Source organism: Ctenopharyngodon idella, chromosome 3, assembly GCF_019924925.1.
Source record: "Ctenopharyngodon idella isolate HZGC_01 chromosome 3, HZGC01, whole genome shotgun sequence".
NCBI classification, from domain to species: Eukaryota; Metazoa; Chordata; class Actinopteri; order Cypriniformes; family Xenocyprididae; genus Ctenopharyngodon; species Ctenopharyngodon idella.
In genome coordinates, this window is record NC_067222.1 from 12834910 (window position 1) to 12856914 (window position 22005).

Here is a 22005-nt window from a genome sequence, read left to right on the forward strand (position 1 = left end):
ATTATGTATGTATGTATGTGTTACGCCTGAGAATAAACGGAGAAAGATCACAACACATAATGAGTGACGTTTTCTATTGATGGCGTTTACTCGTATCTTTTCATGTTAAACACACACGGCTCATATTAACATACAAGTTGATCACAGTAATATATATACACATTAACTTGTAACCATACAAAGTTCTCTAAACATTTCTCATTCTTTTCACCATCAGTGAATAAACATGAATATGAGTACATTCTTACATAACTCGTAAACAGTTACAATACACAGTATTTTCCACATGGCGAACACCCTATTAACATCACGCACCCACGCGTTAGGCCCAACTACCATGTGCTCCGCGCATAATCACGCACTAACACACTCAAAATAAACTTTTACACTTTCAAATAAAACATGCACATGTTATCAACATTTAAACTCGTTTTCTAAATGATTTATACTAACTTTAGTGATCCGTTACCTGAGAATAAACGGAGAAAGATCACAACACATAATGAGTGACGTTTTCCATTGATGCCGTTTACTCGTATGAGCCAACTCTCGCGATCTCACCTCATCTCGCGTTCGCCCGCATGGAGGAACTCTCGCGATACCGTGAGAGAGCTTGACATGAGCAATCGATCTCAGATAAACGGATCTACTCTAAACTTCACTATAATAAAGCATCGATTTCAGACTCACGGCTCTATTATAAACATTACAAAATAAAACAATAAAAAAATAATGTTTAACTAAAATTACTTTAAAACAATTAATACTGTTAAGCCAAAATTACTTTATCTATTGAACAGAACTCAACTCTCAGTATTAATGTCTGTGATGAATAATATGAATACTACCCATTACATATGTATGTATGTATGTATTTTATTAATGTCCTGTATCCCACTCTATCTCTATTAAAATCATATCCTAATAAATATTCCAAATCCTTATTTACCTTAGGCTACCCTTTTTGTTTAAAAAAAATATATATATTAATTCCTTTCTTTCTTTATCATACCTTTTACAATCATATATTACATGCTCCACTGTTTCTTTCTCCCCACAATTCTCACACAGACCAGTTTCATGTATTCCAGTTATAAAGAATGAAGCATTCAGTCCCGTATGTCCAAGTCTCATCTTGGTAATTATTACCTCTTCTTTCCTATTTCTACCACTTATATCTCTTTTAGTATTTACCTTTTTTTTAATATTATATAAATCCCATCCCTTGTTATCAGTATTCCATGTTTCCGGCCATTCTTTAATAATATTTTCCTTAATAATAGTTTTAACTTCACTTTTAACATTAAACATTACATTTTTTTTTCAAACATACTTTTGTCCAATCTGTAGTCACATTTTCAAAACTCTAAAACATTTAGCAGAACATCCATCTGTTGTGACTGTAACCCCTCTACCCAGGTCCTACTCGCCCCGCTCTGCACGGGCCTCGAACCCAGGTCTCTGGCGTGGGAGTCGGACACTCTAACAAGGAGGCTAAAGGCTGCAACCTCTTGCATCAGTTGCACACAGCGACTACTAGCTGGCCTCTGTTACATGAACATACCATTAACATAATTCATGTTGTTTTCACACAAAATACAGTCAATTAACATGTTTCTAAAATGCTTAAATTTTCTTTTCATATAAGCTTACCCCATACCATAATCATGGATCTTTCTGATCTTATTTGCAAATGCTTAAACACAAAATGTCAGAAATGAAGACCTAATGTTCCAGTATTTAAATATAGGATAAAACCTATACTTTTGCAACAACAACAGCTCAAAATATTGAAAAAAATATATAAAACAAATACTGAAACAATTGATAAGCATTTTTAATTAGCAGATCACTTAAATATTTAGAAATAGCAGATTCCAGTCTCAGCTGGAGGCATAGTCAGATGTTGAATTTATTTTCATTACATGGACACACAGTAAAATAGGACTCTTTGAATCGGATTTGTATATATATATATATATATATATATATATATATATATATATATATATATATTATATAGTTTATATATCAATTCTAAGGAAAAATGAGAATTGTGAGATGTAAACTCACAATTGCAAAATAAAAAATATTTTTGATAAAAAGTCACAATTACCTTTTATGCTTTTTTTTTTTTTAAAATTCTGGTGGGGAAAAAAAAAGTTTCCATAATAACCAAAGACCATGTATGTTGGATTTGTTGTTGATCAATGGCGGCAATTTCATGTTTTCATTTAACTAAAAGTTTCATACAATGATTTTACTACAACGATTCCTCTATCACTGTTCCATATATGCAGAATATGCGGTCTGTATAGGGCACTAGCTACCAAGGGGACACCATCCCACCCTCTATGGGGCACCATCAACACCACACAGCCGCCCCCAGAAAGAGATTTCAACCAAGGAGGACACTGAAGTTCAGCAGAGGGGATTCATTTGACCAGTAGCTGCCCTGAGCAATTCTGTTACTTTCTTCTTCTTCTCTTTTTCTACTGTACATTCTATAAAATAATGACTCATTCACTTTTAGATAGTATGTTGTCAAGAACGCACACACTCAACCCTCAACCAAAAATGTAGATTGGATTACATGTAAACATTCTAATATTACTGCAGTAAAAAAACTATGGATTTCATATTTTCTGCAGGTAGAACTGAAACATGACAGTAATGCAGTTTTTGTAATGCCATCAACTGTTAGTATTTTGACAGTCATTGCGCTTTGATTGACTATATGTTCATGTTGGATAGAAAACTAGTGCTAATGTTTTGACAGAATAACTTGATTCTGAATCAGGTTTGCTGTGTTTTGATAGAGTTAGTATGTGTTGAAAAAGGTTTTTAGCATTTTGAAATGTAGAGTTTGTGTTTATTTAACAAAATATAGTTTTGGGCAGAAAATTAACTATTTGGCTAATTGTGTGATGTAGGTGTGTTGCTGTGTTAAGAGTTTAGAAAAAGTACTTTAAGTATTGGTAAACGCTTGTTAGCAATTATAAAAAACAGTAGGAACATTATAATCTATTACTTCCCTTTTTAAAGCTTTTTTTTTTTTTTTTTTTTTTTGCAAATTCATCAGCAGATTCATTACCAGCTATTCCTACATGTGCTGGAACCCAGCAGAATCCAACTACCACTCCTTTTCTTTGAATATGCCATAATTTAAATATTTCACACATCAAATCTTCTCTAGAAGAATGATGAGTTGATAGTGATGTTAAAACTGAAGCAGAGTCAGAGCATATCACTACTCTGTCCCATGTTAGTCCTATTATGATAGCAACCATTTCAACAGCATATATTGACAATTTAGATGTTAATCTTTTAGTTATGAATATTTTAAAATCTTGAATATATATTCCTACTCCTGTAAGCCATTGGGGTCTTTGGATCCATCAGTATAAATGTGCATACTTGCATAAAATCTTTCCTGAATATACTTATTTACATTATATTTAATCTGAACCATTTCCTCCCAATCTCTTTTCTTATCTAATATCTCTAAATCAATTTTAATATCAGGAATTATCCATGTTGGGACCTCTCCCCACACAGGTGACACACTATATTCTATATTTGAAATCTGATATTTCTCTGATAACTGATGTGTATTCCATCCATATCCTCTCCCTTTGTTGTTGTATTCCCAACAATTATTTAAAACATCTTTAGCTATAAGTTTTCCGGTATAACTCTTTAATGATGACTGGTATACCAAAGACAATTTAGCTCTCCTTAAACTCAATGGCATTTCATTCACCTCTACTAGCAGCGCATTGACTGGTGTTGTTTTAGATGCTCCTAAGCATAGTCAAAGAGCTCTATAGTGTATCCTATCTAGACTTCTTAATTCTTGTGTTTCTCTTTGCTTCAGTGATTCTGCTTGTTATCATCGGGTGTCTTCAAAGTTTGCAATAAAAAATAAAGAGTTCTTAATTCATCTTTGACATCTGTCTGTTATTCAGATATTTTTGTTTAAATTTTACTCATTTTAAATGGTTGACATTTAAGGAATTAATTTGATTAATTCTGACTCAATTCTATTTGTTGAATTTAATTAATAATATTGCTGGTAATCTGTTGCCAAAATTTTATGGAGTAGATATAGCATATTACTTTTTACAGTACTTTTTACACTCAACTCTTCCATACATTATTATATTCAAATCAACTTTATTCTTGTGTGTAGCTATTTTTGCCATCTCATCAGCCTCTTAATTCCCCTGAATCCCTACATGTGCTGGAACCCACATAAATCCTACTGTATTTCCCATTTTTAGCACCCGATTTAGTGCAACAAGAATTTCAATTATTAAATTTGGTCTGGCCTCACTCTTCCTGCCCTTGCCATTAGTACTGGATTTCTTCCAGGTCTTCCAGGCCCCTCCAACCCCCAAATTTTTTTCTTTGCAGCAGATCGCAAACTAAAATAGAGCACTACTGCCATCTGCTGTTTGAATGGACCAGACAATTCTCTCTTTTTTCTCTTGCTCAAATTCTGTTTTTTGTTCTTGGACAACAGCCTACAATACAAAATATGCAGGATGAAGTGAAGGCGTTGACTTTCAATGATAAGAACACGCAAACTAGATTTTCTAATGAATTACTTAATAAGCTAAATTTTAGCAAACGTCTGAAGTGGTTTTATATATAAAATTATTATTATAATTATTTTTCTTTTTAAATGTGTCATTTTTATAAGTGTAGTGTTTATTAATTCATTGGTGGTATGCCGATGATTGTTTCCTCATTTGGAAGAGAAGTGAAGAGGAGCTACATAATTTTGTTTTGTTTTTGAACTCCAGAATAGATTCCATCACATTTTCAGTTGAAAAAGATCTGTTTTCTATTCATTTTCTAGATGTTTTGATATCCAAAATCAATAATACTGTCTCCACCACTGTATTTCGAAAACCAACAGATAAAAATACTTTACTTTCTGCTAATAGTCATCATCCGCTACCGTTGAAGAAAGGTTTACCTTTAAGACAACTGTATAGATTAAGACGCATTTGCGCTTCAGAGGAAGAATTTGATGTACAACCTAAAATTCTAAGCAATCGCTTTAGTTCAAGAGGATACCCATACACTTGGTTTAAATCAGCGTTTGACAAAGTTAAAAATTCTAAAAGACGTCTATTATTAAATAACGACCAAACAAAACAAAAAAAGCCTTTTTCAGTAAATTATATTCTTACTTATACTAAACAAAGTTATCAGATAAAGTCTATTGTTAACAAATATTGGTTCATTTTGGCTTCAGATCCATCATTACAAGATGTTTTTAAACATCCTCCACTGTTCACCTACAAGAGATCTCAAAACTTGTCAAACATGTTAGTTAGATCAGATGTCGTATATGATGACAAAAAAGCATATATAAAAGGGTGTTTCCCATGCCGTAATTGTACATCATGTTCTTCTATTCTGAAATGCAAAAGTTTTACGTGCTCTTCCACACAAAGAGTTTTCCATATAAAATCATGTATAACATGTTCAAGTAAGAATGTGATTTACCTACTCCAGTGTCCATGTCCATTAGGGTATGTCGGAAAAACATCAAGATCTTTGAGGATTCGAGTCAGTGAACATAAATCCGCTATTCGCAGACACGATGTAACCTCTCGGATTGCCAGACATTTCATTGAATCTAATCACCGTATTGAACAACTCACTTGAGATAGGTTTTGAGATAGGTTTAAAGGTTTAAATGAAGATTATGATCTTTCTTGTTTTTTTATATATATATATATATATATATATATTTTTTTTTTTTTTTTTTTTTTTTTTTTTTTCTTTCTTTCTTTGGGTACAATGTTTATGAACGGCTATGTTGCCTAGATGTGCTATTGTATCCCATTTATTTATTTATTTATTTATTTTTGATAGAGCTATTCTGGTGTCTATTTTTTGAAGTATCTATTCTGGTGTCTTGTAAATCATTGTTGTGTGTTTTGTCAGATATGTGATTTACTCTTGTCATTCTTCAATTGTGACCTATTATGGACTTGAACTGAAGTTTGTGGACTGATTATCTGATTGCTTGAATCATGATTGTGAGCACCTGTGGATTTATAGTGCATTTTCTATATTAAGCCAAGTCAAGTCAAGTCCCCTTTATTTATATAGCGCTTTTTACAATGTAGATTGTGTCAAAGCAGCTTTACAGTGATAACTGGTATACAAACCCGATTCCAAAAAAGTTAAGACACTACAAATTGTGAATAAAAAAGAAATGCAATAATTTACAAATCTCATAAACTTATATTTTATTCACAATAGAATATAGATAACATATCAAATGTTGAAAGTTAGACATTTTGAAATGTCATGCCAAATATTGGCTCATTTTGGATTTCATGAGAGCTACACATTCCAAAAAAGTTGGGACAGGTAGCAATAAGAGGCCGGAAAAGTTAAATATACATATAAGGAACAGCTGGAGGACCAATTTGCAACTTATTAGGTCAATTGGCAACATGATTGAGTATAAAAAGAGTCTCTCAGAGTGGCAGTGTCTCTCAGAAGTCAAGATGGGCAGAGGATCACCAATTCCCCCAATGCTGTGACGAAAAATAGTGGAGCAATATCAGAAAGGAGTTTCTCAGAGAAAAATTGCAAAGAGTTTGAAGTTATCATCATCTACAGTGCATAATATCATCCAAAGATTCAGAGAATCTGGAACAATCTCTGTGCGTAAGGGTCAAGGCCGGAAAACCATACTGGATGCCCGTGATCTTCAGGCCCTTAGACGGCACTGCATCACATACAGGAATGCTACTGTAATGGAAATCACAACATGGGCTCAGGAATACTTCCAGAAAACATTGTTGGTGAACACAATCCACCGTGCCATTCGCCGTTGCCGGCTAAAACTCTATAGGTCAAAAAAGAAGCCATATCTAAACATGATCCAGAAGCGCAGACGTTTTCTCTGGGCCAAGGCTCATTTAAAATGGACTGTGGCAAAGTGGAAAACTGTTCTATGGTCAGACGAATCAACATTTGAAATTCTTTTTGGAAAACTGGGACGCCATGTCATCCGGACTAAAGAGGACAAGGACAACCCAAGTTGTTATCAGCGCTCAGTTCAGAAGCCTGCATCTCTGATGGTATGGGGTTGCATGAGTGCGTGTGGCATGGGCAGCTTACACATCTGGAAAGGCACCATCAATGCTGAAAGGTATATCCAAGTTCTAGAGCAACATATGCTCCCATCCAGTATGAACGTCTTTTAAATAGAACTGTTCATTTTAAATTCCGTATAAAACTTAAATACTTGTTTGTAACCAAAAATCTTGCCAAAATGTAAAATCTTAACCTTTTCAAAACATTTAAACAACTGAAAACACTGGTCCAATTATGAAAGGTGCATCCACACTCCAGATATTGTTATCCAAACTTAAGTCCTTGGATCATCCTGCAAAATAGGAAATTATCAGTTAGAACCTTTAATTGTAAAAATAAATAAATAAATAATACAAAAATAAATTAATTATAAAATTACAACCTTATATTAAAATAATTATAAAAAATTAAGTTAAAATGTAATGTATTTAATAGCCATATTCTACACTTTTAGAACATATTTTTTCTTTATGTCCCCATATTTGAAATCATATGATGTACAAAGAAATCTCTATGAATATTTTTTTTTAAGAATTATCTGTTCTATACACATTCATATACATACATTTGCGTGTGTGAAATTTTAAGGATGACAGCGCACACAGAAACGGCTAACATACAGTCAAAAGTTTGGAAACGGTAAGATTTTTAATGTTTTTAAAAAAAGTTTCATCTGCTCACCAAGGCTGCATTTATTTAATTAAATATACAGTAAAAACAGTACTATTGTGAAATATTATTACAATTTAAAATAACTGTTTTCTGTTTGAATATATTTTATAAAGTAATTTTTTCTTGTGATCAAAGCTGAATTTTCAGCATCATTATTCCAGTCTTCAGTGTCACATGATCCTTCAGAAATCATTCTAATATGATGATTCTAATAGGCCTATTGCCCCCCCCCCCCCCCCACTTTAACGCGTTAAAAATATTTTCATTTAATGTAATTAACGTAGTACTTGTTTTCTGCATTATATGATCAAGCTTTTATTCATGCTTTTAAACCATTCAAGCGCAACAAAGGCAAAAGAGAACGCGCTGTCTGTGAATGTCCTGCCTATGTAACACACACACCGCACGCGCCAGTATCGAGTTCTCTTCTGCTCTTAACGAACCATAACACACACAAATTATGCCAAAATGTCTGTTTTGTCGAGTGTTTTTCAGTAAGAGTAACCAACCACTCAAGCAATTGCCGTTAATTTGAAAGTGAAAGTCGGCCTTTCCGTAACAAAACATTGAAAGCTCAGCCGAACAGTTGATCATAGCTGTACAGGGTGGGTTTTTATTTTTCCTGTCAAAAACATTCCTAGTTTCGGAGAGCGCAGTTCACAGCAATGACAGACGGCACGGGAGCGCAAGCACTTTGGAAACAAGGAGAAAGCGACGTGGACATGCTTTCCACGCGTTTTTAGACGCGATATGTGAACGGCCCCATAAGCGTTTTTTATTAAAAAAAAAAAAAAAAGTGGTAGAGTCCCCGCCCCATTCGGTGACACCGGTATTACCGGTGTTGTCACATGTCGATTAACCGGTGGGAAAATGTTCTCACCGAACCAATATCGCAGACTGACCTTGATGGCGACGACAACCGGCTAGGAATATAATGACCTACGCGATCCTGAAAGAACCGGAGAAAAGTGCTGCTACTTGGAGGTGAGTTGTTGTAGTCTACCAGTTAACAAACTTTTTTTTTTTTTTTTGCTTTAACAAACGAAGAGCGAGATTTCGGCTTGATATCTCCTTTTTGAGTTTGTGTGTGGTTGTTTATGGCACATGTTTGTATGCAGCACCAAAACGCCCCGTTCATATGATTGGTCAAATCGGCCCGTATTCTGTACGATATTAATTCATAAAGTGTTGTATGCTTGACTATGTACCGAAAACAATATCGACATGACATACTGATACAGTTCCCTGCTGCTACTCATTTACTGTTCAACAATAGTATTGGTTCAATGTAGGATTAAGACAGACTGTTGTAAACGTGAATAAAGAGTTGATCATGCTGTGTGACCTCATATCTTTTATATATTCTGTTAACAGATGCTGTTCTTCACGAGTTTCTGCAGTCACTGCCTCTGTGTTGCGGCCATCAGACACAATAATGAGAAGCTCATCAGAAAATTGAATATAATGTGTAATTTGTATTTGTGTATAGAGGGTCACCATTGGTCCAATAATTTTTGTTCTTTAATGAAAAACATGGTAAGTTTTGCTGAATCTATGTTAAGTTTAAATAAAAACTATTGGATTTGTTAATGAAATATGTCTCTTCATTAGTGATGTTGTTACATTTTAATTTATTTTAATGGCCTTGAAAACAGATGCATTCAACTTTGGAAAAAAATCACCTAAGTATTTAAATACAATTATAATACTGTATTGTGTGAGCTTATGTAATTCAAAGTAGGCTACAGTAGTCAACATTTGAAGTGGATCAAAAAAGTTCAGCAAAGTTGTCCTAAGAAGAAGGTTTTAGGACAACTTAGATTAAAGGTTGACGCGTTCTCCGGCGCAATGATATTACTCAGCGTCTCTCACAAATGTCTCCATCGTTGCAAGGCACGCTCCCTGTGCTAGCAGGGGGTCACAGGCGCTGTGTAATATCATTGCGCCTGCTGCACTCATGGTTCGGCAGCAAAGTTCCTTGATGATTACGCCAGAATGAGAGTGTAGTTCCTAGCCATATCGGCCTAGAAAATCGCAACTTTTCATTTACTGTCAGTCTTAGTACACGATGTAACTACAGAAGAGTCAAGTTTTAAATAGGAGAAATATTGAAACTCATTGGTCATTTTTGAGCGAGATGCTAACGGTCTAATCCGATTCAATGAACTATGCTAAGCTATGCTAAAAGTGGTACCGCCAGACCCGGAGATCGGCTGAATGGATTCGAAAACGGTAAAACTCAACTGTTTAACTCTAGGGGAGTTGGAAAATGAGCCGATTTTCAAAAAAAGTGGACTGTTCCTTTAATGATCCCGATTGTTGCGTCACAGTCGGTGTTATGTTGAGATTCGCCTGTTCTTCAGAGGTCTTTTGCACAAATCAAACTTACATAAGAAGGAGTAAACAATGGTGTTTGAGACCCACTGTATGTCATTTCCATGTACAGAACTCTAATTATTTAACTATGTCGAGGTAAAATCAATTTTCAATTCTAGGGCACCTTTAAAAAAAACAACTGACCTAAATATGATTTTCAGTTATAATAATAGGCTACATCCTAAAATTCAACATTAGTAGGCTGACTTACTTTTCACCATCAGCACGCACTCAGAGCAGAGAATCCCCCGGTTCTTGACTAATTTTCAGTCAGACTTGTAAATTCATTCACTGGAGAGTCGCTCTGAATGGATCATTGAATCAGTGAGTTGTTGACTCGAGAACAGTTGCTATACGTTCAGTCCAATTCGTGAATTAATTGTTGATGTGATTTGTGAACCAATTTAACAGGATGATTAAAAAGAATCAGTTCATGCACGAATTGGACACCGCTTTTGCGTCTCTGAGCATGTGACCGTTTCTTCATTTTAAAATAAGGAGTAATGATATTTTTTATGAAATGTAGTGGAGTAAAAAGTACGATCTTATGCTTTGGATTGTAGTGAGGTAAAAGTAAAAGTTGCTCAAAATAAAAATAGGCCTACTCTAGTAAAGTACTGGCAGCACGTGGTTTCGCACAGACTTAAACAAAGACAGACATTCCGACACAGAACACACATTTCAAAGTAGAATATCTGGCTGTAGCATTGCTTTTCTGAGAAACAAATAGGTGAACTTTGCATGTTTACTAAGTATCTGCAAACATATTGGGGTATTTTTTATGCTTTATTAAAGTGAAAATCTTACATATAGCCCCTTTAAGGATCAAGATCAAGTTATCTGCATTTCCTGCGCTTCATCAAGCTACTCCCATAATACTATCTGTCCCGGTTTAAATTAATGCATGCACGGCATAGACTGTACATCATGTGTGTAAAACTCCAATAAAATTATTAAATTTTATAAAATTATATGAATTAATCTCTCAATGAGTAAAACTGGCAGTGTCTATATTACACTACATTATAATATTATTTGCAAATTTATTTTTAAATCATTATTATCCCTGGTTTACATTAGAGTAGTCTACTCCTGTGGAAAAGTAGCAGTGGCTTGGACAAACTTTGAGCATCACCTCTGCTTAAAAAGATGCAATCTAATCCTGTTTACATGAAATCCCGAGCAGGTTTGAGTTTATGGATCTGTTGCTATGACAGCGAGTCCAGGATGAGCGTCGAAGAACCGAACAATCCAAGATCATGCCAAATCGTCATCAATCAAATCCAGCTGACTGAGTTAGCGACGTACGAAGAACGGGCCCCAGAACGCAACTGTTTAGACCAATGAGGATTAAGCTGTGTCGTCATCAAGTGGTTTCTCAAAGTAGAAGTTGATTCACTCCTCCACTTCACAACAGACCTGCAGCACTATCTGTCCCTTCAGCTCTTCTGTCGCTGTTTACCAGATCTTCAACCTTTATGATCACATTTATGGCTTTTTGTGTTTAAATGTAGCATTTAGGAACTTGGGAAATGAGGAACTTGTAATTTGAAACCGTTCACCGAAATGCCAAAAAATATAAATGACATGGACATGTTTATATTCATCTGTTTGTGCTTATGGAGTCTGAATGGTAAGTATTTTATGGCTTTATTTCTGTATAAAGTCTATTATCATTTGTGCACATACAATCCATCATGTTATTTCAGTCATTTCCACGTTTTGTCATTGAACTCAATTATCTTTGTTCATGATGTTATTTTGTAATTTTTTCGTCACACATTATTGAATTGTACATTGAAATTAGTGAAGTGCGGTTGTGCAGATTTTTGTTTATTTATTTATTTTTCAAATTAACAAAAACTCCAAATGTGGTGTTTGTGTTTGTGTTCAGGTGTGTTTGTTGCTGATGCAGTGAAGTCAGAGTCAGTGACTGAGGGAGAATCAGTCTCTCTGAACTCTAGTTTCACTCAAATACAGACACATGAAGAGATCGAGTGGAAGTTTGGTGACTTTCTCATAGCTACAGTAAATAACAAAGAGAGCAAGTTTTATGATGAAAGTGCTGAAGGGAGATTCAGAGGCAGACTGAAACTGGATCAGACTGGATCTCTGACCATCATCAACAGCAGAACCACAGACTCTGGACTTTATACAGTCTCCAGCAGCAGCAGAGACACGATCAACACGATCAATCTCACTGTCTATGGTGAGGAGAGAGTTACTGTCTGTTGACTAAATTCACCAGATAATGTTACTGAGAATATTATAAAATGATAGAGAATTCTGTGATGATGCTGATCATTTGTGCATTTTATCCAGAAGATCACAGTGATTTCTACTGAATCTGATTTATTCTGTCATGTTTTCAGCTCGTCTGCCTGTTCCTGTCATCAGCAGTAACTCTTCATCTTCATCATCATCATCATGTTCATTGGTGTGTTCAGCTGTGAATGTGAGTCATGTGACTCTCTCCTGGTTCAAAGGAAACAGTGTATTCTCCAGCATCAGAGTGTCTGATCTCAGCAGCCGGTCTGATCTTCTTCTCCATCTGGAGTGTGTGGATGATTCCTACAGCTGTGTGCTGAACAATCCCATCAGAAACCAGACTCAACACCTCAACAACACTCAACTCTGTCACACATGTGCTGCAGGTACTTCACTGATGATATCTGTATATATGTATATTTTCACAAATGAAATGAACAATAATTATATATTTATGTTGCTCATTTCTTCTCTCACAAGACCGTATCCACTGTTGTGGCTTTACTGAAGCTGTGATCCGATTGGCTCTCTCTGCTCTGGTGGGCGTGGCTACTGTGGTTGTTCTGGTTTATGACATCAGATCCAGAAGTCTTCAACAGAAGAAGAGCGTCCAGAAATAACCATCAAACTCCGAAAAATAAGATACTGAGGAAGGTAGAGATGTTCTTGAACAACTGTAGATGTAATATTACAAGAAATATCATTTTAAAAATCATTATCATTTTGTTCAGAATCTAAACTCTCATTTTTAGTTTACTCCTTTTCTAATTTTCACATCACAAATTTATTAGAGTACCTGTCATAATATAACACAGATATTTTACAAATATGTCAAAAACTTGTTTAAAACTAAAAAAAAAAAAAAACATTTATTTGCTAAAATTATTAATTTATTAGGAAATAAATAGTCATTAAAATAGTTACACATAATAACCAAATAAATGTAATATATTGTATGGCCTCCTCTGTTTTCATGTACTTTTACACAGTCTCTGTTGTTAGTGACTATTTTTTCTGCCTTTCTTATAAAACAGTAAATTTGAAAAATTTCAAGCTCAAAGAATCCCGCTCAATGACATAATGATCTTGAAAACCGTTATCTAAATAAAAGCATTAATAAGATTATTACTTGTTTGCTGACAGATTGTTGGGGGTTATGCTATAGTGCATCTGGAAATTATTCACAGCGCTTCACTTTTTCCACATTTTGTTATGTTAAAGCCTTATTCCAAAAGAGATAAAATTCATTATTTTTCTCAAAATTCTACAAACAATAATGACAACGTGAAAGAAGTTTGTTTGAAATCTTTGCAAATGTATAAAAAAAAAAAAAAAAAAAAAACACATGTAAAGTATTAACAAAGAGATGTTTTCTTGTTTTTTATGATGTTTCTCAGTCTTTAATCTCTCATGTGGTGATGTTTTTAGTGTGAACAGACAGACTTTAATAAGTGGAAATCATTTCCTTTGAATAGACAAGTGACTATATTTGTTAGATTATTTAGTTTTAAGTCAGAAGAGATTTTTTAATTGTTATTTTGGGTCAAGTGCACATTTTAAATATTTGTTCTTGTGAAATAAAACAATAAATCATTTAAAAGTTTTTCAGGATCTGCATGTGTCTTCAATGTAGCAATAACCTGATGAGAAGGAAAAAGGATGATGGATGATGTGACGCCAGGACAGAGATGAGCAGAACTGTATAAATCTGAACTATATATTATTTCCACAAACAAGTGCAAATTATTGCATTTTTCTTAAATACATTAGGGGTTTTTAATATCAGTATAAAGCCAACACAAAACTTGCCTTTGAAAAGTGGGGCATGGTTAAAGCATAAATCATTTATTGTGCTTATTTTTAAAAAATTGCATTTATAATTGTTTTTTAAAGAAATAAAATAGGCTAACATTAGATGCTCATGAAGAATCAGTTGCAGAATCTGCTGCCATACATGATTTTATCCAAAGCGACTTACAAGTGAGGAATACAACAAGCGATTCATCATGACGAGGCAAATAGACACAAGAGATGCTCATAATACAAGTTTTAGGCAGTGCTCAGAGTATCATAAGCTACAATAGAGAGGGATTAAAGGAAGTGAAAGGATAGGAATAAGAAGGTTTTTTTTTTTTTTTTTTTTTTTTTTTTTAAGATGAGGTTAAGTGCTCACAAAAGAGATGAGTTTTCAGCTGTCTTTAGAATATTGCCAGGGATTCTGCATTCCGGATAAAGGCAGGAAGATCATTCCACCAGCAAGGAACAGAGAACGAGAATGTCCTGGAGAGTGATTTCAAGCCTCTCAGTGATCGGACCACAAGCCTTCGCGCATTTAATGAGCGTAGACTCCTGGTAGGAGTGTAGACTTGTAAGAGTGAGTGGAAGTAGGAGGGTGCTGAGCCTGTGGTAGATCTGTAAGCAAGCGTCAACGCCTTGAACTTGATGCGAGCAGCAAGTGGTAGCCAGTGAAGAGAGATGAAGAGAAGCGTGACGTGGGCTCTTTTGGGCTCGTTAAAGACAAGACGTGCTGCAGCGTTCTGAATCATTTGTAGAGGTTTGTTTTGCACATGATGGAAGTCCAGCCAGAAGAGCACTGCAGTAATCAAGCCTAGAAATGATCAGGGCCTGGACCAGAAGTTGTGTTGCATGTTGTGTTAGAAAGAGCCTGATTTTCCTGATGTTGTGTAGTGAAAATCTGAATGACCGAGCTGTCTTTGCAGTGTGGTCTTTAAAGGTCAGTTGTCATCAAGGATTACTCCAAGATTTCTGGCCGAATTTGATGGGGCAATTGAATAATTGATGGGGTAGAGGATGTTTTTCTGTTGGAAAAACATCCTCTACCAATTTTACCGGAGTAAATGAAAGGTACATTCTTGGTGTGAGATGAGTAACCACTGAGATAATGTTGATGAACTCATTGGCTCAGAATTGGATTTCAGTAATATTTCAATATTTCATAACATGACATTTTAGCAAACTTCAGGTAAGTAATTTTATGGCTTAATTTCTGTGTTTATTATTATTATTACCACAAACAAATCATTCTGTTATTATCAATCTTTTGTTTTCATGTGTTATTAGACTAATATAAACATTTGCTCGTGATGTTATTATTCTTATCCAATGATTGTTTCAAATTGAGGAAAAACTCCAAATCCGGTGACTCTCCAGAGTGTTTGTGTTTGTGTTCAGGTGTGTTTGTTGCTGATGCAGTGAAGTCAGAGTCAGTGACTGAGGGAGAATCAGTCTCTCTGAACTCTAGTGTCACTCAAATACAGACACATGAAGAGATTGAGTGGAAGTTTGGTGACTTTCTCATAGCTAAAGTAAAGAACAACAAAGAGAGCAAGTTTTATGATGAAAGTGCTGAAGGGAGATTCAGAGACAGACTGAAACTGGATCAGACTGGATCTCTGACCATCATCAACAGCAGAACCACAGACTCTGGACTTTATACAGTCTCCAGCAGCAGCAGAGACACGATCAACACGATCAATCTCACTGTCTATGGTGAGGAGAGAATTACTGTCCTGTTTGATGATTTGTGTTTCTTTATGTTCAGTTTTGGTCATAGACTTTAAGAAAATAAGCATATTAATAATGTTAGACCTGAAATAACATTGCTGACTCCTTTGTTAAGGCTATAGCATTTATTCATTATATGCTGCTGAATAACTTTTATTTAATAGTCCTGCAAATTTATTTAAATACAGCTCAATTGTAAATGAGGCATAATAAAAAATATTCTCAAATATTTAACTTAAAATTTCCATGCTTTATTCACAAATTACATCTAATTCATCTCAATCTTCTCAGTGCCACTGTTGTCTGCTTGAACAAGTACGCTGTTCTTTCAATATCAGATTGTTTTTAAATGCTCTACTTTTCAGTCTTGGTTTCTCATCTACTTTTAATACACATTTATCTATAACATTTTTCAGCTCGTCTGCCTGTTCCTGTCATCAGCAGTAACTCTTCATCATCATCTTCATCATCAAATTGTTCATTGTTGTGTTCAGCTGTGGTGAATGTGGGTCATGTGACTCTCTCCTGGTACAATGGAGACAGGTCATTCTCCAGCATCAGTGTGTCTGATCTCAGCATCAGTCTCTCTCTACCTCTGGAGGTGGAATATCAGGATAGAAACACCTACAGCTGTGTGATCAACAATCCCATCAGAAACCAGACCAAACATCTCAACATCACTGAACTCTGTCACACATGTGCTGCAGGTACGACAGCGCTGATATATTTGTTGAACTGATCTCTGAAGTTCTGTAGTTCAGATATAGTGTTTGTTGAAGGTTAGATTGACAGATTCATTCACTTTAACCCTTCATTGTGTCTACTCTGTATCAAGGCGAATCCTCGTTGATCATTGGACTGATTTCTGCTGCTGCTGCTGGATCTCTGTTGATTGTAGCTGCTGTCGGGATCTTCTGCATCTGCAGGAAAACACACCAAGAGGGCAAGTATTCCTACTGCTGAGATATCTGTAAAAATACAAGTTTTTAAAGGAACAGTAAGTTTCCCTGCTAGAAGTCATGATTGTATGAGATCATATGAATGTCGTCTGCTGAACACAAAAGAAGATATTTTGAAAAATGTTGGAAACCAAACAGTTGACAGTAGCTACTGACTTCCATAGTGTGGGGAAAAATACTGTTGAAGTCAATGAATGTTTGGTTACCCACAATCTTTAAAATATCTTCTACTGTGTTCATCAGAAGAAGGAAATTCATACAAGTTTGGATCAACTTGAGGGTGAGCAAATACTGACAGAATTTATTTATTTATTTATTGGCTAAACTATTCCTTTAATGCGCTCTTGTGTGTAGGTCTAATTTCTGACGCATCTCATCCCAAACCTCCGTTACTAATTCCAACATGTCATTTAAGAGCTAGTAATGGAGCCACTGATGTGCAGACTAATTTGGTTAGTTAAACCATGGTTAATTTGTGGTTACCATCGTTTAAATTGTAGGAACCTTTTTCCTCGTCGAAGCAGAGACCAGGAGACGTTGGGATATCTTTCAAGCAGAAGTTTCAAGCGCTGTGCGTCGCTATAGTCATCCAAGTCCAACTAAGGCAGTGTACTTGGTAGTTCATATACATTCAAGGGGGAGGGATACATAGAGTAGAGGTGGAGACAATCTAAACAAAGCATGCAAATGCAGTGCAGGAATCGGCCCATTCCCTACATTTCCCAGCCATGATCTAATCAACATAACGGTGTCATTCAAATGCATAGATGCTAATCCACTCAGTCTGACAGTATACACCATACCTTTACATTATCATAGAGACAAAGGCAGAGCTAGAAAGTCATCCTTTTTACCTTAAAATGCTAAATACAATGTACTTCACCATAGTATTTCATGTGATGTTATGTCAGGATGTAGGATCAGCAGATCTTAAACAGATTCTTAAATTTGTAATCCCACAAAATACATGATTCATCATTTAAACATTGTTCATGTTTTTTTTGTTTGTTTTATTCATTATTAAAACCATGGTTCATACTTTACACTTCAACCAATCAGAATCAAGCATCCCACAGCCCTGTATTATAATATTAAAATAATGAAAATCAGTGCTGCAGAAAAAGCAACAATAATTCTTTATTTGTCATTTCTGTTGAAGCAGTTCAGAGCAGTGAAGAAATCACATACGCTGATCCAACATTCTACAAACGAAAAGCACAGAAATCGGTATGAACATTATTTCTGTATGTGTGTATTTGAGCAAAAATATGTGATAAATGGTCAGTAATGTTCTTGATAACTACATCTGTGGTGTGTTTTCTTACAGAGAGCTCAAGAGGAGGAGGATGTGGTGTACGCAGGAGTCGTCATGCGACACTGATAGAAATGTGCTTCTGTTTAACCCTTGTGCGGTGTTCGTTTGGGAAGGACACTCAGGGTCTTTGGGGTCTCCACAGACCCCAGGCAACAAAATGTAATTTTGAAACAAAATAATTGTTTTTTTTTACTCTGTTTATTAATGTTTTTACTCGACATTTGTGGAGGATTTATCATATTTTTTAAATTTATATAAATAAATTAAAAAATATTTTTTAAATAGGTTTTTATACAAAAACATCTTTTTATGCAAAATTCTCTTTATAAAAGACCCACATTTCTAAATTTCATTCATGGGGATAACATGGATAATTTGACATGATTTAGTGTAAGATTTTTTGCCCATCTTATGGAAAATGTTTTAGTTTTAAAAGTAAAAAAAACTATCACTTTTACCAGTAAATGGTAAAAATTTGACTGACTGAAAGACATCTTTTCACAAGTTTTGTTCAGTTGGATTTATATATACTAATTAAATACAAACTAAATATTATGAAATCACAATTATAACAATAAAAGTTACTTTTTGTCAGTTTAGTATTTTTTGTAATAAAAAAAATCAGTTTTTCAATATTGTTACATTATGATGAGACCCCACTTAGAAAATGGACAAAATTCATCCTCCAAATCAACATTTTTGAAAAACTTTTTTTTCAGTACAATGCTGTGATCTAGTTTACAGAATTCAGAAGTTAACCCCTATTCTTAAGAAGATTTAACCTGAAAATCTAACTTTCACACAATTGTGGTGACATCATTCAAAAAAAAGGAAATGACTGGTTTTATTCCAGGGCTCTGTGTCACGAATACGGCTCCCGCGGCTCCTCCTCCCGGCCGCCGGAGGGAGCCATCACCTAAGTTCTGAGTCACTTCCTGCTGGACTACGTTACCCATAGGCCCTCATTCCTGGGACTGATTGCACACACCTGCATTGCATCACACTCACACTATTTAAGACGCACACACGCATCCATACACTGCGAAGTCTTGATTTGCCCTGGTGATCACTACTGAGTGTTTTCTTGTGGACTGTTACCTTGCTATCGATTGGACTGTTTATCATTTGTGAACCTCTGCCGCCTGCCTTGAACCTTGCCTGTTTCCAAGATTCTGTTTGTCTGCCGCCTGACTCGACCCAAGCCTGTCCCTGTTTCCGCTACTGTCTTGCCCTTGTCCGCGTTGTGCTTTGTTGTCACAATAAAGAAACTGCAAATGGATCCTCACGCTGTCAGCCCTTCATTACAGAAGACTTCGTCATCAAACGATCCAGCAGTTCTCCTGCAAATCTCCACCGAACTCTCAGCACAGGCCTCTCAGCTTGCCGCGCACCAGCACCAGCTGACTCGTCTTACGTCACTCACCGAGGAGCTGGTGAAAACCCTGCAAAGCCTGTGGCTTCCCTCTCCTGAAGCTATCACGCCGCCTCCCGCTATCAATGTGAGTCAAGCGTTTACTTCTCCACCCGCTGTAAATCCACGCCTCGCTCTACCCGAGAAATTCGATGGCAATCCAGCCAAATGCAGGGGCTTCCTCCTTCAATGTTCTTTGTTTATAAACCAGCAGCCCTCGCTGTATCCCAACGATACCAGTCGGATATCGTTTGTATGCTCCCTACTCACGGGCAAAGCACTTGACTGGGCCACAGCGGTATGGAGAGAAGATAGCTCTGTGTTCCCCACGTTTACGGCCTTTCTGCAAAGCTTCAAGGAGGTGTTCGAACATCCAGAGGGCGGCAAGGGCGTCAGCGATCAGCTGCTTTCCCTAAATCAAGGTAAATCTACCGCCGCCGAATTTGCATTGCAATTTCGCACATTGGCCGCACAAACTAACTGGGTGGAGGATACACTGAAATTACTGTTTCGCAAGGGCCTGTCTCTGGAGCTTCAGGCCGAGCTCGCTTGCCGTGACGAGGGAAGATCGCTGAACGCATTCATTGAGCTGGCCATTCACATCGACAACCTCCTCCGAGGCCGACGACCCGTTCGCCAACTCATGCCAGTCTCTACCGTTCCTGAGCCCATGCAACTCGGATATACTCCCCTTCTTCCAGAAGAACGAGAGAGAAGGCGCCAGCTGCACTTATGCCTATACTGTGGCCAGGCAGGTCACATCAAGCTCAACTGCCCCATTCGACCCAATGCTTCTAATCCCAAAGCGGTGAGTCCAGCCCAGCATGTCGACTATTTGCCCAACTGCCTTAAAATCCCCATCCAACTAACCAGTGACATTCAAACTATATCTACCTATGCTCTTCTGGACTCTGGTGCAGCAGGCAATTTCATGTCAGACACATTCATCCGTCAACACAACATACAATTAACCAACTGCAACTCTTCGTTAACAGTGGAGGCGCTAGATGGGAAACCTATAGGAGGAGGAAGAGTGGCGCACATTACCTCAGCGCTGGGTCTACAAGTCGGGGCGCTGCACCATGAACAAATTCAGTTTTACGTCATCCATTCACCTAACAATCCTATCATCCTCGGATTACCTTGGCTTCGAACGCACAATCCGCATATATCCTGGAAGGAGGGTCAGATCGTCCAGTGGGACCCCGCTTGTCATCATCGCTGCCTGAGTTCCGTCACGCCATTACCCCTCCATACCATCTCCGTCGACAAGACCCCAACCGACCTCGAACCTGCTATACCAGCCGAATACACAGATCTGACCATCGCTTTCAGTAAGTCCAAATCCACGGAACTACCACCTCATCGCCCCAGTGATTGTGCAATCGAACTATTACCCGGTACCACTCCGCCTAAGGGCAGGATATTCCCTTTGTCACAGCCCGAGGATGCAGCCATGAGATCTTACATTGAGGAGGACCTGGCTAAAGGATTCATTCGGCCATCAACATCACCAGCTGCATCCGGGTTCTTCTTTGTCAAGAAGAAAGACTGCGGCCTACGGCCCTGCATTGACTATCGCGGCCTGAATGACATCACTGTAAAATTCCGCTATCCGCTACCATTGGTCCCTGCAGCCCTCGAACAACTACGTCAAGCCAAATACTTCACCAAGCTGGATCTACGCTGCGCATACAATTTGATTCGCATCAGGGAGGGCGATGAATGGAAGACCGCTTTCTCCACTACGAGACCCTTGTCATGCCCTTCGGCCTGTTCAACAGTCCTTCAGTCTTTCAATCCTTCATCAATGATGTCTTCCGAGATATGCTCAACCGCTGGGTCATCGTGTACATAGACGATATTCTCATTTATTCCAACTCCTACGACGAACACATTCAACATGTTCGAGCTGTGCTGCAACGTCTAATACAACACAAACTTTATGCCAAGGCTGAAAAGTGCGAATTCCACCGCACCTCAACATCCTTCTTGGGCTACGTCATCAGTCGAGATGGAGTGGCAATGGACGACAGCAAGGTAAAGGCGGTGTTAGAATGGCCACAACCACGCACTCTGAAGGAGCTACAGCGGTTCTTGGGGTTTGCCAATTTCTACAGGCGGTTCATCAGAAACTTCAGTGGGGTTGCCGCTCCCCTAACCTCCATGACTAAACGCCAATCTTCTCGACTCGTCTGGTCACCCGAAGCAGTAAGTGCGTTCCAGGAATTGAAGGAACGTTTTACGTCAGCACCCATCCTACGTCACCCAGACCCCGAGCTTCCCTTCATCGTGGAGGTGGACGCCTCCAGTACGGGCATTGGCGCAATCCTTTCCCAAAAGCAAGG

The 22005-nt window shown here is 37.1% G+C and overlaps 3 protein-coding genes across 58 annotated transcripts in view; 2 read left to right on the top strand and 1 right to left on the bottom strand.

Annotated features, from left to right (window-relative positions):
* Window positions 1-22005, bottom strand: part of LOC127509830 (uncharacterized) — a 502366-nt gene that overhangs the window by 133766 nt on the left and 346595 nt on the right. The window lies entirely within an intron of this gene.
* Window positions 1-22005, top strand: part of LOC127509908 (60 kDa lysophospholipase-like) — a 390873-nt gene that overhangs the window by 92325 nt on the left and 276543 nt on the right. The gene's annotated exons all lie outside the window — the stretch shown is intronic.
* Window positions 11530-22005, top strand: part of LOC127509999 (hepatocyte cell adhesion molecule-like) — a 220653-nt gene continuing 210177 nt past the window's right edge. For 3 of the 7 annotated variants that reach the window (XM_051889463.1, XM_051889461.1, XM_051889462.1), the window contains exon 1: window positions 11530-11812. In XM_051889463.1, coding sequence (XP_051745423.1) covers window positions 11746-11812 — 67 coding nt within the window. In that variant the 5' untranslated portion in view covers window positions 11530-11745. Of the gene's footprint in view, window positions 11813-12073; window positions 12389-12551; window positions 12834-12927; window positions 14012-15639; window positions 15958-16388; window positions 16680-16807; window positions 16916-22005 lie in introns of those variants that run through there. The other 4 variants (XM_051889470.1, XM_051889476.1, XM_051889469.1 and 1 more) reach the window with 4 other exon arrangements.